This window comes from Lagopus muta, chromosome 2, assembly GCF_023343835.1.
Source record: "Lagopus muta isolate bLagMut1 chromosome 2, bLagMut1 primary, whole genome shotgun sequence".
NCBI lineage: Eukaryota > Metazoa > Chordata > Aves > Galliformes > Phasianidae > Lagopus > Lagopus muta.
This window is the reverse complement of record NC_064434.1, coordinates 63,808,116-63,824,484: the sequence shown is the minus strand read 5'-3', so window position 1 is coordinate 63,824,484 and position 16,369 is coordinate 63,808,116. Positions and strand designations below refer to the sequence as shown.

Below are 16,369 nucleotides of genomic sequence, written 5' to 3'. Positions count from 1 at the left end.
AAACTATGTTCATGTGGTTATGTTATACTGGGGGCAATATCAGAAGACTTTTTGTTCTTTTCAATGCCACTGTAATTAAAGGAATTAAAATAACTACTTTAGCATTCTATGTAGAACAACCTTTTCCTTGTTGTTTTATCTACAAGCCAGTTATAATGAATAAGAGATGGGACTTTCCTTTTAAGTTTTGAGTGTTACACTGGAATTTTAGGCCTAGTGAAGTTTTTGTTGTTTTGTACTTTCTCCACTGTTCTGTTCTGTCTGATATCAGAAATAGAGCTCATGGTGATGCAGTGTTCGTCCTACTGTAAAGTGACTGGTCCCTTGGTATTTCTTGAGTGTTTTCATAACCTAGTTCTTCTGCTTTGAAGTTGTCCCTTAAAACATGAGTGGAGATAATATTCAATCAAGAAAATGGTGCTGAAAAAGCTATCAGAAATCTGAAAAGAAACCATGCGGTAAAAGGCTTTATTCAGTGAAGTCTACATGAAGTGAAGAGCATTCAGTGAAAAGACGAAGATAAATCTTATTTGGAATAGTGATAACTTGAAAAATTCAACACTTTCTGGCATCTGTGGTTTTAACCTTGAAAGAGATTTTGTAGGGAAACATGGAAATGTTTCATCTTTAACCTTTGCTCACCAACAGGGAAGTCAGGCAGAGGGGAGGGCCTATGTCAGCTCAATTCTTCTGAAAGCCCTGTGCCAGCAGGCTGGTTTTTCACTCCTCCAGAAGAAGGTAGGAGTATGCTGTTGGCAGGTGTATGGGAGGTACAAAAATAAAGCAGCTGGGCAGTCCCATTTCTTAAGTGGTGTTTTTTTTTTTTTTTTTTTTTTTTTTTTTTTTTAGCCCATCTTCTGCACTGATGAAACAGCTTGGGACTTTGACGTTTATTTTTAATTACATAGGTCAAAGGTGTGGGTAAACAGGTGTGAGAAGTTGAATTCCTGCAGATTAGAGTGACGGCTTGTCAGCTGAGTTAACTGAGGACTTATAAGTTCCCAGACTGTAAGTTGAATTTTTTCATTTTAGTTTTCAGTGGACTTTAGTCCAGATTTGACTGATAGGAAACAAATTTAAATGAGGCATCTCAACCTTTTACTCATTAACTCTTCCTATTCACAGATTTGCTGATAGTTAAGGGAAGTAAAGGATTTTGTAATTGACAAAAATGGGTGGGAGGGAGAGGGAAGTGCCAAGTTTGATGTATGGTTCAAAACATTCTGGTCTTGCCGTGCTTGTCTTTGAAAACTATGCAGTGTCATATTTAACAACACCATTTTTTTTTTTTTTTAACAAAACCAGTTGTTGGAACAAGTCAGAAAGCTACTTAATAATTACATCTTGTCCTTGCTTTACTCTTCACAGATAATCTGTCTTTGGAGGGGAGAAGATTTTGAGTAGATATTCCTTGCTGTTAAGTCATGCAGCCATCTTGTTTTCTCTCTGCCAAACAGCCATTGATCAGCTGAGGAAAAGAGTTGTTTTTATAGTGCTTTTTGCTGAAACGTTGAAATGAACTCCATACCTTGGGCAGTGTATCTACAAGCTAGGGACAAATAAGAAAACAGCATAAATCAAAGGGGAAAGAAGAGGATGGAGAATAGTTTCTGGCTTACTTATGTGAGCAGAGACTTTCCTGTGATATGACTGGCCTCTGGTCTGTCTGCAGGTAAAACCCTGCAGTGAAACTAGATTTTGTGGTTCTAATTGGTGCACTTCCTTCACCGTATGTTTGCAGGGTATGCTTGTTGCTGTTTTATTCACCTTTAAGTTAAATTGTGGTTACTGCTACGGTTGAGAGGAATAAATGTGGGCCAATAAGCCGCTAATAGCACGCATCTCCTGAAGGCGTTGCTCACAGTCCATCTGGGTGAAAAATGTCGTCTTTTGCTATTTAAGTACATTTGGGGCATTCTTCCATGTATAGTAGTTTGTGGGGTTTTTTTCCTTCTTTTTCTGTTTTCCAGGAGTATATTTGAAGGCGGTGGTGCAGGGATCACTAAGAATGAAGTTATGCTTATTAATCCTGAAAGCAAAGAGGGGAAGAGTCTTACATAATCTTCCACTTGAGCATTGTGATGGTCTTTTAAGATATTCTTTTTAAGATCAGGTGCTAGCTTATGGGTTTCAACAGGATGCTTTCTGTAGCACAGATGCAAGTAGTTTGCGTATTCTCATGCTGCTCCACAAATAATTCCTATCCTTGAATGAAATCAGCCATTGGATTATACAGGATGCTCTGGATGCCCTGGAAAGTCATCATTTGGTCATGTGGCTGAAGAACTGTACAGCTGCTCTATTCATCCCTCAAAAAGACAATTTCCAGAATTCTCATAAGCATCTAGTTGCTGAGGCTACGTTTTCTCCCCATCTCATAAATGAGACATAAATGGTTCTCTTGACAAAGAGGATGGAATTAAAATCACCAAACAACTATAATAGGAACAGTATAAACGTTTTAGACAGAGCTCCTGGGCTCTGCTCTCCACACTGCTGAAGTGCTAATAAAAGCAAATAGTTCAACTTCCTTTGTCAGCTGTGACACAAACACAATACTGTCTCAAAGGAGCAATTTATGAGGCTAGATTTTTGAAGTAGTTTGGGGGTACTGTGTTTCCAAGTGTTATACAAGTCTGGTGTTAAGTATATGCTTGAAAATGTCTTCTGTTCATCAAGGTGACATCTTCATTTTTTACCAATGCAACATTTCAATATTTCTGTTATTCAAATGCATGGAATGCAGTGAGTTAGAACAATTCCCATTGTGTGCATCCCTCTTCAGTGTCTTCAAATACAGGGCTCCCTCAGCAGAAATGGCCTTAAGTGGGATTCTTTGAGTCCTGAAGCAAAGCTGTCTTTGGCACTGAGAGATCAGTGCCATGAAAGAAACTATTAGAAAAACTGCAGCTGTGATAGGACAAGAATTTACTGAGCTGTATAAAAGCACTAAAGCACGAAGAGTGAATGCCTGATTTTCTGAACAGGATACAAGTTGAGCAAAGCTTTGATTTGTCTGCTTATTTAGTTGTTAAAAGGGATAAAAACAACGAATTTATTAAAAATTAGTGAGTTACTGTGAGGCTTGAAGTATGTTACTGGCCCAACTAGCTTTTTAGTACAGGTCTGTGTGGGAACTGTTGTATCAGGGCCTGAACCACTGATTGAACACCTGGGGAAAGGACCTGGTCAGCCCTGGGAGCACAGGTGAAGATAATTCAATTGTGTGACTGGAAGGGGGGGAGCCTGGCTGCACCTCTTTTTGGCTTCATTTAAGAGTTGAGTGCTACTGGGGAAGGCTTTCTTTCTGGAGATTCCTCCTTGGTGAAGCTTTCTCCTGTGAACCTGGAATCTTCTGGTATGAGTGAGCAATCTTCCCTTCCTTTAAAGCACCTTTTTATTGTATCAGTTCTTCTGTCATTGCACCTTTGTTGCAATGCCTTTTCCACTGCATTGATCTATCCAACTGCAACAAGATCAAAATGAAAATTTTTTGTGATCTCAAGGTAATAAATAGATAACCTGGGAAATACTGAAGTTTTTATTATCCTTGTAACAAAAAGGCTGTTACAAATGAGCTTGGATCTCCAACTGTTACTTCAAAGCAAAAATGGTTTGCAGCTCGGTGTCCTTCTGAAATTGTTGATCCTGCTGTAATTTTTCACTGCCTTTCATTTTATGCAGATTACTTTCATTACCTGTTTCCCCTCTCAGCTGTTGTATGTGTTGATTGATGTGGATATACCTAGCAAGATGGTACAGATGGATGTGTTCTTAGTTGTCACATAGAATTAGTGATTTCTATTTTATATATGTCCTTACACCGTGCTTACTCTAGTAGCTGAGTGCACTGATCAGTGTATCTCCTATCTGTCACGTGCTTGTTTTTCTCCTAATCTTTTCTGCTGGGGGAGAAGAAGGTATGCAGAGTACTGTTTTGCTTTGGGATTGCAGGAAACAGGCTTTGAAGGGACCTCCTGGGTCATCATGTCTCATCTCTGGCTGCTGCAGACATCTACGTTATATAATGCTCTTGTGAGCTTACCCACCTCCATTCTAAAATAAGATTTCTTTTCTTGTACTGCTTTTGGAAAGCTGCTTCGCTACTTCATATAAAGGTTAGAAAGTTTTCATTTTCAGCCACAAATTTTTTTTTTTTTTCTTATTTGATCTGTTAATGTTGTTCTTGATTTTAATTAGCTTTTCTACCTGCTAGGCTCTTAATTGCTTTTATTGAATTTATAGGCAACAATCCAACTTTCTCTTAGCTTAGTTTTGGTGGGCTTTTTTACTTCTAAAACAGGTGTGGCTGCAGGTTTGAAGTAATTTTAATTCCATCTATATTAAATCTGGGAAAAAGCATTGCAAGGAGATTTCTTTTTTAATAATTTACTTCAGTTACAGCTGATTGTGTTGATTATAATATATGAAAAATTCCCTTCCTAACCGTATATTTAGGATGATATTAATTCAGGTAGAAAGCATACTATATTTATTTTTAATGTGCATTTCCAAAACATCTAAGACAACTCACTCCATGGGCTCCTTTGAGGTAAGATGTTAGTTCAGGATGAATCCCATTGATTTTCAGTGAGTCTACATGTTGCATAAGGTTCCATGTGAAGCTGGAAAATATATTCCAATTTCCTTCTGAACCATGGAGTGCTTGCTTATGGCAAGTCAGCAACAAGGCTGTCCTGCTGCAGATTGTGACTTAAGATGGGTATTAAAAGTGCTGTAGTTCAAATTGTCCAGCCTCAGGTCCAGGAGAAAATCCCTTGGTGATGGTGAGCTATGTCTTACACTTAAATGCAAATGTCTTTACAGGTTCTCCTCTGAGCTTCTGTAGCAGCAAACCCTACATGAAGCATTAACACAAGTGTGGGATCATGGGGTGGGGCCTGGCAGTATGGGGCTGCTTGATACATTCCCACTGGGCACAGCTCTTCCAGTCCTTTCCACACACTCACGCAGAGCCAGAGCCTTGCTCCTCTTCTAGAGTATGTCTGGTTGACAGGCAGTAGAGCAGACTGATTTGCTTGCTGTATCTGTCATTGAGTAACAGATTGGAAAAGAGGCCATATTGCTGTGCTGCAAATTTGTAAAAAACTAGGACAGTTAAGTGCAAAAGGCTGTGGAACTTGAGGGGTTTTTGACATCAAGTGTGGAAGGTTTGGATCTACGTCATAAGTATGAGTATGACTACATGAAACTGCAGTTTGTCTTGTTTGCTGCAAGTGAAGATATCTGGAAAAATGCACTTATTTTCTTGATTTTTAAAAGAATGCCTGAACAGTTTCTTGCTGAATTTTTTTTTTTTCCTTCCTGGTTGCTGTGCCTTTTGAGTTGCTGTATTTTTTATTTTATTTTTTTTGGATGAAGGAATTTAGGCTGGTTTAGGAGTTCTCCTCATTCCAATTTGCCATTTGAAAATGTCTCTACAAAGAGGAGAGTTGCATCTCTTCAGCTACCCCAGGTTTGAAAAGGGCTGTGTCTAGAAATGCTCTACATATCTGATGTTACTCTCTCATGAAATTAAGTAAATGTACTATGGATCTGGATAGCATAAAATTCATGCTTCTCTTTTTTTGTATAATTTCTTGTTACTCTTAATAGACAATTTATTGTAATCCATCTGTTCCTCTTGCTTGATTGATAGGCATCACAAATTTTGTGCTCATGGCATATATAAAATATTCAAAGAAAATCTACGATTGCACTCAGCTGAAGGCAATTTGAGTTTTACAGAGCTGCTATAGAGCTTCCAAAATGTATGAATACAAAACAAAATTTAGAATCAGATTTGATATTGTCTGAATCATAAAGTTCAAATATTTCTCTATTAGGAAGAGAAATTTTGGAAGGTCTTGCAGATAAAGTCTATTCCAAGAGAAACATCAGACCTAAATTTTGACTTTCCTTAACACTGCTCGGTCAGGTTATTGCACGTGGCTTTTAAAATTCTATCAGACTAGGACATTTTAAGTTAACATTAATCTTTCATTCACTTTTGTGCATCAGAAGAGGGGTGATCAGTATAGAGAGGGAGATGATTGTCCCTTTCTACTCTGCCCTTGTGAGGCCCCATCTGAAGTACTGTGTCCAAGCCTGGGACCCTCAGTACGGGAAGTATGTGGAGCTGTTGGAGCAGGTCCAGAGGAGAGCCACAGAAATTAACAAAGGGCTGGAGCACCTCTCCTAAGAAGAAAAGTTGAGTGTGTTGGGCTGGTTTAGTTTTGGGAAGAGAAGGCTTCATTAAGACCTCACTGTGGTCTTCCAGTACCTGTAGGGAGATTACCAGGAGAGGCACTGACTTTTTACACAGTCTGAAAGTGATAGGGCAAGGGGGAGTGATCTGAAACTAAAAGAGAGGAGATTTAGGTTAGATGTTATGAAGAAATTCTTTAGTCAGAGGGTGATGAAGCGCAGGAACAGACAACCCAGAGAGACTGTGGATGCCCCAAACCTGGAGTTATTCATGGCCAGGCTGGATGGGGCCCTGGGCAGCCTGGTCTGGTGGGTGGCAGCCCTGCACGTGGCAAGGGGTTGGGACTGGATGATCTCTAAAGTCCCTTCCATTCTAAGCCGTTCCGTGAGATGATGATCCATTCCGTAATTTTACTAACAGGTACAGTGTGGGTTACAGAACAGCTTAGAATGAAATCTTCTTTTTCTGTAACTGTCTTTCTAGAATAGAACAACTGTGATTATTACCAGAGAACTGTTAATAAAACTTGGAACTAATAAAACTACTGTCTGAGCTGTCTTTGCCCCTCTTTCTACTTCTCTACCTTGTTTGCCTTTGATACTCACTGATAAATCATTGTAAGGAAAGAAATCTGCAGCCCCCAGGTCAGTTAGGAACTAGAAATACACATTTATTTTATTGCTCCACTGAATATGTTTACTTTGAGACTCGTTTGTTCTTTCTGCAGATACTAGCTAAGTTCTGAGGAAAACTATTCCTTTCTCGCCATACTACCCTCTCTTTCTTAATTGGTCAAATGCATTATATAATGTCAACTGTTTTTTTTTCCTTTTAAAACAGGAAATTATGGGGAAAGTGGAATGGAGGCCTTCAAAGAGCTGGCTGCCCAAGAGGGTCTCTGCATTGCTCATTCTGACAAGATCTATAGCAATGCTGGGGAGAAGAGCTTTGATCGCCTGCTCCGCAAGCTGCGAGAAAGATTACCCAAGGCTAGAGTGGTGGTTTGCTTCTGTGAGGGCATGACGGTGAGGGGGATCCTCATTGCCATGAGACGTCTGGGAGTGCTTGGGGAGTTCCTACTAATTGGAAGGTAAGGCTGTAAGCGGATTTCATTGCATCCCTTCTTCTAATCCTGAAAGCAGTCCTTTCGCTTCATAACGGTGTGATTCAGGCTACCCATCATTTCAGTATTTACTTTTCTAATGAATGAAAAGAAGTGAGAAGATGGTAGAGAAAATAAGAAGTTATGTGACAATTTAATTGGTAGTGTTATCTTTTGCTGAAGTTAATGTTAATTATTGCCTGTTTTTTTTTACCAATATGACATCAGTGTTTTTGTGTTTTTATGTACTCTAGAGGAATATTTCATACACGTATTTTTAGAGAAAAAAAAATAGGATGAAGAATCTTGATTTCAGAATGTGATCTGGAAGTGTGGCACATGACACTACTAAGGAGAGATTGAATGTTCCCTGATAATTTGAAACTGTAAATTATCAAATGGTTTAGATTGCTTGAACTGTTGTCAGTCTTGTGATTCTCGGTTTTACACTTTATTCTTATCTTTGCTATTGAGAACTAGGACATTATTGCACAGAATTTTAAGCATCAAACTTGCAGCCAGCCAAGTCAGTATATATGTGTGCACTTATGTTACTGGAATAAACAGTGCTACTATGTATTGAAAAGATAGACTCATTTCATCTAGAATTTTAGATTTTTTTTTTAGATGTTCACTGAACTATGGATGTGACCTATCCTCATTCCTTTTTGATGGTTCTTATTTTGAGGCTTCTTAGATTTAACCTTGATTTTTAGTGTGTTTATGTTTGGTTTTCCATTTCAATGAATCTTGTTCTGATGATGAAGGATGACATTTTCTGTCTTGCCTGTTAGATTGATAATGGCTGTTTTATTCTCCCTATTCGCTGTTTCTCTCTAATCTATTGTTTAAACATAATTCCTTTAAGGCCTTAGAGAGTCATCTCCTTACCTACTTTGCTTTTGCTTTCTTTTTATTCTGTGTTTGTTCCTATCTATAAATCTTTGTTTTGTTCCTTTCTCTCCTTATAGCTTTTCTGTCAGGGCTGTGTCTGGAATGTTCACTTTAGTTCTGTGATGCAATATTAGTATTTTCCTGTCTGCATCACTCCTCAAAGCCCACAGTTTGTACAACTTACTTTGCCTAAGTAATCTTCCAATGACAATCAATGCTTCTCTTTCCATCACTACTTTTTTTGTTGGTAATATTTATGACAATCAACTTGGAGCAGAGGCTGCATTTCTAGAAGTATGTGTAGACAAGATATGGCACATTTGGAAGCCATAGATATTAAAATGAAACAAAGTACTGAAAATCATGCTCTTTTTTAGAACTGTGCATATACCTTTCATCTGTCACATTTACTATACATCATTTGAAACAAATAATACATCATTTCATTCTTCACATGTTGGGGTCTTTTTTTCCAGTGAATTGAAGAAGTCATCTATAATAAAATTAGTTTGGATCACAGCATCTCTGGTCATTTTGTAAATACCCTGGTAGCTTTAGGCAGTATGTTGCATTAATGTATTACTGCTTTGTAGTAGTGTCTTATTACTCACCTGATTGCAGTACTTCCTCTGATAACTGGCCATACAAAGAGCTAAGGAAATGAGTCTTCTACAGAAAGCACCAAAACATCTGTAGTATAAATCTTAGTTTCTTATTAGGCCATTTATTTGATTCTCTTATCCATGGATAATATGTGAAACACTTTATCTTCAAAGTTTGACTTTCAGCCTTTACACCATATATTATGATACTGTTTTGATTGCTCAGAGTCTGCCCAACAGCATTATTCTGAACTTGTCAGGATCTCTCAACTATAAAATGTTAATAACTGAATTTCTTTGGAAATCACAGCGCATTTTTCAGGCAGGTTTCCATGCATTCTTATTTTATGCTGGTGATTGAGTATGAGTGAACCATTTTTGGGGATGGATGGGGTGATCTGGTTATAAAACAGATTGACTGTTGCTGTAGATTGGGTTGTGCCCAACAGCTGGCTGAATTAAAAAATATAGGACTTGCACATGTTTTAAAGTGCATGTAGAACTAAAAGGAAAAAAAAAAATTCTTTGAATTGTCTTTAATTAAGTGATTTTAAAAAATGGCAAATCTAGCAAACTTATTCACAAGTTGCAGTGAAACTGCAATGCTTTGAATTTGGTCATCTGTATACAAACAGGAGCTGAAGCATGCATTAACATTGCTCTGACATGCTGTTCAGTCATTTTTATTTAAGTTTCTAACTAAGCAAAAAAGCCCAAAGCCTTTTAAAGAGCATTCTTTTTATTGACGGAAGCAGGACTGAATGTGAAATTAAGATTTTTTTGCAATAGTGGGCCTAAACAAAGCCTTTAATTTACTCACAGGTTTATTATCAGCTGCGCTGTATCAACTCCACAGTTTGCTCTGACTCACTGGAAAGAAGAAGCCTTTACAAAAAGGACACCTGGCTAAATAGTGTTTTCTTGTGAATTCTTCAATATTGCTATTGATCAAAGCAGACCAGCACTAGCCTAGCTCAACTAAATATAACATAAAGGAGAGCTGTGAGAAAATTCTAACTTCAGTTTAATTTGGGAATCATACAGTGGGAATTATTGAGGATTGCACTGAGCCAAGACTAGATTGTTACACTGTGGAGACTTCTCCAGAATGAGCTGTTCATTCTCAGGCATGGAGTTAGGATCCTATTTGTGCCATACATAAGCAAGTGTTCCCAAACTCAGATTGAAGATCTGACAAGAAATTCAATCTACTTTGCTACTGGAAGTGAGAATCTGTAATGTTAGTGAGAAGGTCAATTACTGTTTCTGGAGGAAGCTAGTGTGAGATAGGACAGGTGAAAAGGTTATAATCTCGCCTCAGGGAAAGTAGCAAAGGATTCTGAAATTGATACAGTGTCCAAATGTAGTGGAGATTCCAGTAAGAAAAAACAAAATATAAAATTAAGGATCATGAAGCTTTAAAAGCAACAAAACACTGATCATCTAAATAAAAGCAATCAAAAACTAAACTAATAATCTAATGGAAAAAGAGACAATCAGAATGGCTTTGTTTAAAACCAGTGATTGTAATAGTATTACAGAATCACAGAATCACAGAATCACCCGGGTTGGAAGGGACCCCAAGGATCATGTAGTTCCAACCCCCCTGCCTAGCAGGGCCACCAAACATCCACATTCAGATCAGGTTGCCCAGGACCCCGTCCAACCTGGCCTTAAACACGTCCAAGGACGGGGCATCCACAACCTCCCTGGGCAGCCCATTCCAGGGCCTAACCACTCTCCTAGTAAAGAACTTCCCCCTAACATCTAACCTAAATCTTCCCTCCTTCAACTTAAAACCATTTCCCCTAGTCCTGCTGTTGTCAGCCCTTTTGAAGAGTTTACTCCCCTCCTGGGTGTAGGTTCCCTTCAGGTATTGATAGGCTGCAATGAGGTCACCCCGCAGCCTTCTCTTCTCCAGGCTGAACAAGCCCAACTCCCTCAGCCTGTCCTCATAGGGGAGGTGCTCCAGCCCCCTGATCATCTTAGTCGCCCTCCTCTGGACCCTTTCCAAAATCTCAATGTCTTTCTTGTACTGAGGGCTCCACACCTGGACACAGTACTCCAGATGGGGCCTCACAAGAGCCGAGTAGAGAGGGACAATCACCTCCCTGTCCCTGCTGGCCACCCCTCTCCTGATGGAGCCCAGGATCCCATTTGCCTTTCGAGCTGCCAGAGCGCACTGCTGGCTCATATTCAGTCTCTCGTCCATCAGGACCCCCAGGTCCTTCTCTGCCGAGCTGCTCTCAAGGACCACTCCTCCCAGCCTGTACAGGTGCCTGGGGTTCTTCCGGCCCAAATGCAAAACCTTGCACTTTGCCGTGTTGAACTTCATCAGGTTCACCCGAGCCCAGCCCTCCAGCCTGTCGAGGTCCCTCTGAATGGCATCCCTTCCTTCCACCGTATCAACCGCACCACTCAGCTTGGTGTCGTCAGCAAACTTGCTGAGGGTGCACTCAATTCCCTCATCGATGTCATTAATAAAGATGTTAAAGAGTATTAGAGTAACCAAGGGCAAAAAGTGTACTAAGAGAATAAGCCGCACTCTTAAAGAAATTCAGGTGATAGCTCTTTTAACAATGATTAGTTTTGTAAAGTGACTATGTAGACAGATGTTTAGCATCATGCTTCTAATTATGTTAACACAGGCTACTAGGTTTTATACTACTTAATAAGCATAAATTAGGTTTTGTGAGAATCTTGCAAGATGGATCAAACTTCTGTATGGCTTCTGAAATGATGTGCCAAGTCAAGGCATGCAACTTACTTGTCAGCATTTGTGAGGGTCGTGCAAAGCAAATGAAAGATTCAGACAAATCCCTGAAGATTAAGAGGTTACTCTGAGATCAGTAGAGAATTGTCACGATATATAAACTTTTGGATATGAGAACTCACTTCTGTGGTTTGAAAATTTCTTAAATTCCTACACGAAATAGTTTGTAAATATATGAGGTTCATATATTTACAGAATATTTACAGAATTTACAGAGAGAACAGATATACTAATGTATGTTCTACTTTTCAGTGTAACATCTGGTAGTGGAATAAGTACTGTTTTACTTCTGTAGGCTTTCTAATGTGTTATGGTCTTCATTAGTATTGCTCTGTAGACTGTTGCCTAACCATGAATTCTGTGTTTTGGTAGAGTGGTGGAAAATTTGGATGCTAGACAGAGAAGGTACAACTGGTGTCACTGCTGTCAACCTAGTGTGTTTTCAGAGGGACAAATCAACTTTTTTTCCTACCTAATAAAGCTCTTTTAGCACAGAGTGATGAAGGTTTCAAGGTGCATAGTGTGCAGATATTTTGTTTGACTACCCTCCAATATTAATAATGGTGTTTTTGACATTAAACTTCACGCTTTCTGAAATATTTGAAATATTCATGTTTAGCAGGGAAAAATAAGTTTTATGGTCACATGGCACTAGTGACTAAGGAAAATCTATCTTAGGATGTATAAGTGGAATAAATGGAAAATAAATAAATTTGGTTTCTGTATTTCATAAAAGACAGAGACAACTAGGAAAAAAAAATATTTTTTTTTCTGGTTTCTTGGGCAAGCATATGCATCCTCTGAAAAAATGTAATCTATCAGCTCACCTGAGGCAAGCAATGAATCAGCCATGGGAGCACAGGTGAAGACAATTCACCTGTGCTGCTGGAATGGGTGGAGTCTGGCTCCACCTCTCCTAGACCCATTTAAGAGCTGACTACCAGTGGGGAAGGATCTCTTTCTCGAGATCTCTCCTTTTGGAGTTTTCTAGTGAGCTCAGGACAAGGGTAAGCCCTCTATCTGTTCTCTTTGGTGTAATAACCTGTTTAGACAAACTCTCTTGTATATTTTGTAATTATTACATTTGTATATTCATTGATTATACAATCAGATATCACTTACGGACTTACTGTATGTAGCACAAATGCTAAGTCATGGCTTGAAGCAGTGATTGAGCACCTGGTGGGAGGGCAGGGTCAACCCAGGGGAGCTCAAGTACATACAATGCACCTGAGTGACCGGAAGGAGTGGAGCCATGATCCACCCCCTCCCAGACTGTATTTAAGTATTGGCAGTAGAGATGAAGGCATCTTGCTGGGGATCCCTGCCTACTTGAGACCTTCCATGGTTGAGCAGATTATTTTATTGATTTCTGTGCCCATGGCTGCCACGTTTGAGCATATCTTCACTTGCTACAGCCTAGGACTTTGCAACAATGCTATCATTGCTACATTGTTGGAACTAGTGGGGATGGAGCCTTTATGATGCCATACTCTACATTTTTGGCTAAAACTGTTTTGATAACACAACACAAATGTTTTGGATGTTGCTGAACAGTGCTTATGCAGCATCAAAGATTTCTCCCTCCCAAACTGATCAAAGGGATGTTTTATTTCATGTGACGTGTTCAGTGATAAAAGTGCAGCAAAAAGATAATGGGGGGGGGGGGGGGGGGGGGGGGGGGGGGGGGGGGGGAAGGGAGGAGAACATGGTTATGGTGCTAGTTTTCTGAAGGAATTATTACGTGTGCTGAGAGATCCTGCTTTTCAGGAAGTGGCTGGAGGTCTGCCTGTCTATGGGGAGCAATTAATTCCTCTTTTTGTTTTGCTTATACGTGCAGTGTATACTTTCCCTCTTAAACTCATTATTTTTATCCACAAGTTTCTCTCCTCTCATTTTCTCTCTGTCTTGTTGGCAAAGTGATTTAGAATTGCTGAATATTTGTCTGTTGGTCTGGGTCATTTTTTTATGCTAAAGGTGTGGCCTGAGAAAACAGCAGTTTGGATGTGAGTACACTGTAGCTATTGTTAATGGCCATACTTCTCTTCTGGTCACAGAGCTTGCTTGATTTACTGTATATTAGATGTAGGGCTTGTCAACAGCTGCTTTTGGATCTTTTCTGTGCTGCTTATCATTCTATTTCATTGTGCCTGTGAACATTTCGATAAAAACAATGGCCATGTACTTGGGTTGGCCTATGTCCCTGGCAGATGATATTCCTTTGCTGGCTGAGGTATAATGTGGAGAGAATGAGGGATTACACCTTCCTCTTTGCCTCTGGCAGTGGCATCCTAGCTTTGTTGCATGAGCTCACAAAGTTTTTGTGCATCCTTATGCAAGCTCTTTGGCCTCGTTATCTGACTTCTGTTGGCTTTTTCTTGAGTATATGAAATCTGATTTCATTGACCTGATTTTAAAGTAAACAACTTGTTGGTGAGTCAGAAGAGAAATGTGCCCTGAGGCAGTCAATACCTGGATGTCAAGGTGGGTAGATTTGAGCAAGTGCCTGGGGCAATCACTACCACTGATAGGATGCAGCTGTATGTCTGAGCAGACATGTAATCCCATTGAATTGGGGCACTGCTGTCACAAGGATGCCTTGCATAGCCCACTGAGACATAGTAATTCAAAGCACTTAGTTAGGGCTTGATTTGTTCTTGTTGAGTCATCTTTCAGCTCCATCATAGGAACAGAGGAAGAAGGGCTCCAGCATCTAAGGGTGGCACTGTTAAGATATAGACCCTAACCCTACCTACATCAATTGCTTCAGTAGTCAATAGGAAAACTGGAAGCAGAGATTAATAGGTCCATACTATCCATCAGGGAAGGAAAAGGAGGGAGTGTATAATTAGGAACCTTGTCCTTTAGCAAGAAAGTGAGAAGAGAAAATGACAGAAGCCATCTAACAGTGAGAAATCACCTGGTCCCTAACCCTGAATTAACTTTAAGGTGCATGGAAGCATTATTTTTGCCACGCAGGTAAATGGCTTTCAGCTTGGTTGCACTGATGCTGAGACACTGGGGATAACCATCAGGAATTAAGAAAATAGTTAGGAAAGCTGGTATCCCTCACTATGGGACAGGGAATTAAAAAATAAATTAGTTAAGAGACAATAATCAACAGTTTTGGAAGTGGATCTTAGGGAGTGATGAAAAGATATCCCCTCAGAGATAGCTGTGTAAATTATTGATAGAAATAGACAATCACCAAGGAACATGTTTTAGCTGCTATCTTTGTTTCCCACTATCCAGATCTATTTAAACTGGCAATAAATTGAATTAATTTGCTGTAAGCTTATTATGTTTTTCCTGTGATGGTAACTGTTAAGCAGCCTCCCTGAATTTATCTCATACCAGGAAATTATTTTATCCTATTTTCTACCCTGAAAAGGAGAGAGAGTGTTGGCAAGTGGCTGCAGGTGGGTATTTAACTGCTGGCCAATGCTAAACCACCACAGTCTACATGGCGCTGTACTGCCAAAAGCGTGATGATGGATAGCTCTCTATTTCACTCAGTTCTGAAATAACAAATATTACAAAATATCACCAGTATCACTTTTGTTATCTGGCTAAGACTGTTTCTTCCTTCCAGGAGAATCTCTGGTGCAAGTGACTTAAACATTACTTATGGAGTGGTTGTGATTATATTGTTCTGGATCAGGAAGTTTTTCACCGTGATGACCATCTAAGCATGTTAACATTCTTAAAAGTTAGAGTAGCTAGAAGTATGCTGTATTCCAAGGCAGTATCTATTTTTTTTTTTTTTTTTTTTTTTTTTTTTTTTTTTTTTATGACAAGGGCTGCCCGAAGTTCATGAAAAATCAATTAGAATATCTACTCCTCCCAAAAGATTTGAGGAGTTTCGCGGGGGCAAAAAATATAACTAGCGTTTTTTAAGGAGGTGATTGGAGAGAGGTAATGTCCAACAGTATGCTGGCAATGGAAAAAAAACTGTCTTGTGCTAGTTTAGCTTGTCTAGGGATAGATCTGGACCTTATAAGTCTGGCAAAAATAGTAGATACAATAGTGTTGCTCGTGCTGGTGTTTTTTGCCAACTTGCTGTGAGCTAAGATATGATGTTCAGAAAACTGGTAGTAGTCCAGCATAGCAAAATAAATATAATGGAATCCAAACCACTGGATTGCAATGTGCTCATTTTATTTGGACTGCAGTCTGAGTCAGAAAACTACTAGTTTTAGAAAGCCTAAAGCAAATAAAACTAGACAAGTGGGATGCCGCCAAATAGGAAGACAGTCATTTAAGCAACAACAGGCTTTTCACACCGTTTACTGTAGGTAGAGGACTAAGTCATCTGTCTGGTGCCTCCAAGGTCAAAGATATTCAGAATAATTTTTACTAATGAAGCTGTTGTTACTGTTGACGCTCTAGTTAGTGTGAGACTGTATTTAATAAGTTGTGTAGATTGTGTGGATTAAAGTTCAGGCAACTTCCTTAAAACACAGAAATCACTCATTCTTAATCATCAAATACTTTCAAACTGCAACTGATGTTGACAGATAAGGAAAAATATTGTCAGTTAAGCGAGTGCCAGACAGCAGTGTCAGCCCATTTTCTAAGCATTATCAAGATTGGTAATAGGGTCCATTCCTAATTTTGAAGTCTAGAACTTCAGCACATGTCAGTCACTCCGAGTTTTATTCCTTATTGCATCATGATTCAGTTAGCAATTGCAGGCTAGCACCTGCTAACTGCGAATATCTTTTACAATCAATGTGGATGAAAATGTTCCATGATACAGGAAGAATATGGACAACCATTTTGTTTATCCT

At 39.3% G+C, this 16,369-nt stretch overlaps 1 protein-coding gene across 11 annotated transcripts in view; it reads left to right on the top strand.

Moving 5' to 3' along the window:
• Positions 1–16,369, top strand: part of GRM1 (glutamate metabotropic receptor 1) — a 177,609-nt gene that overhangs the window by 29,020 nt on the left and 132,220 nt on the right. For 9 of the 11 annotated variants that reach the window (XM_048936392.1, XM_048936398.1, XM_048936394.1 and 6 more), the window contains exon 3: positions 7,049–7,298. In XM_048936392.1, coding sequence (XP_048792349.1) covers positions 7,049–7,298 — 250 coding nt within the window. Of the gene's footprint in view, positions 1–648; positions 739–7,048; positions 7,299–16,369 lie in introns of all 11 variants that reach the window. The other 2 variants (XM_048936395.1, XM_048936397.1) reach the window with 1 other exon arrangement.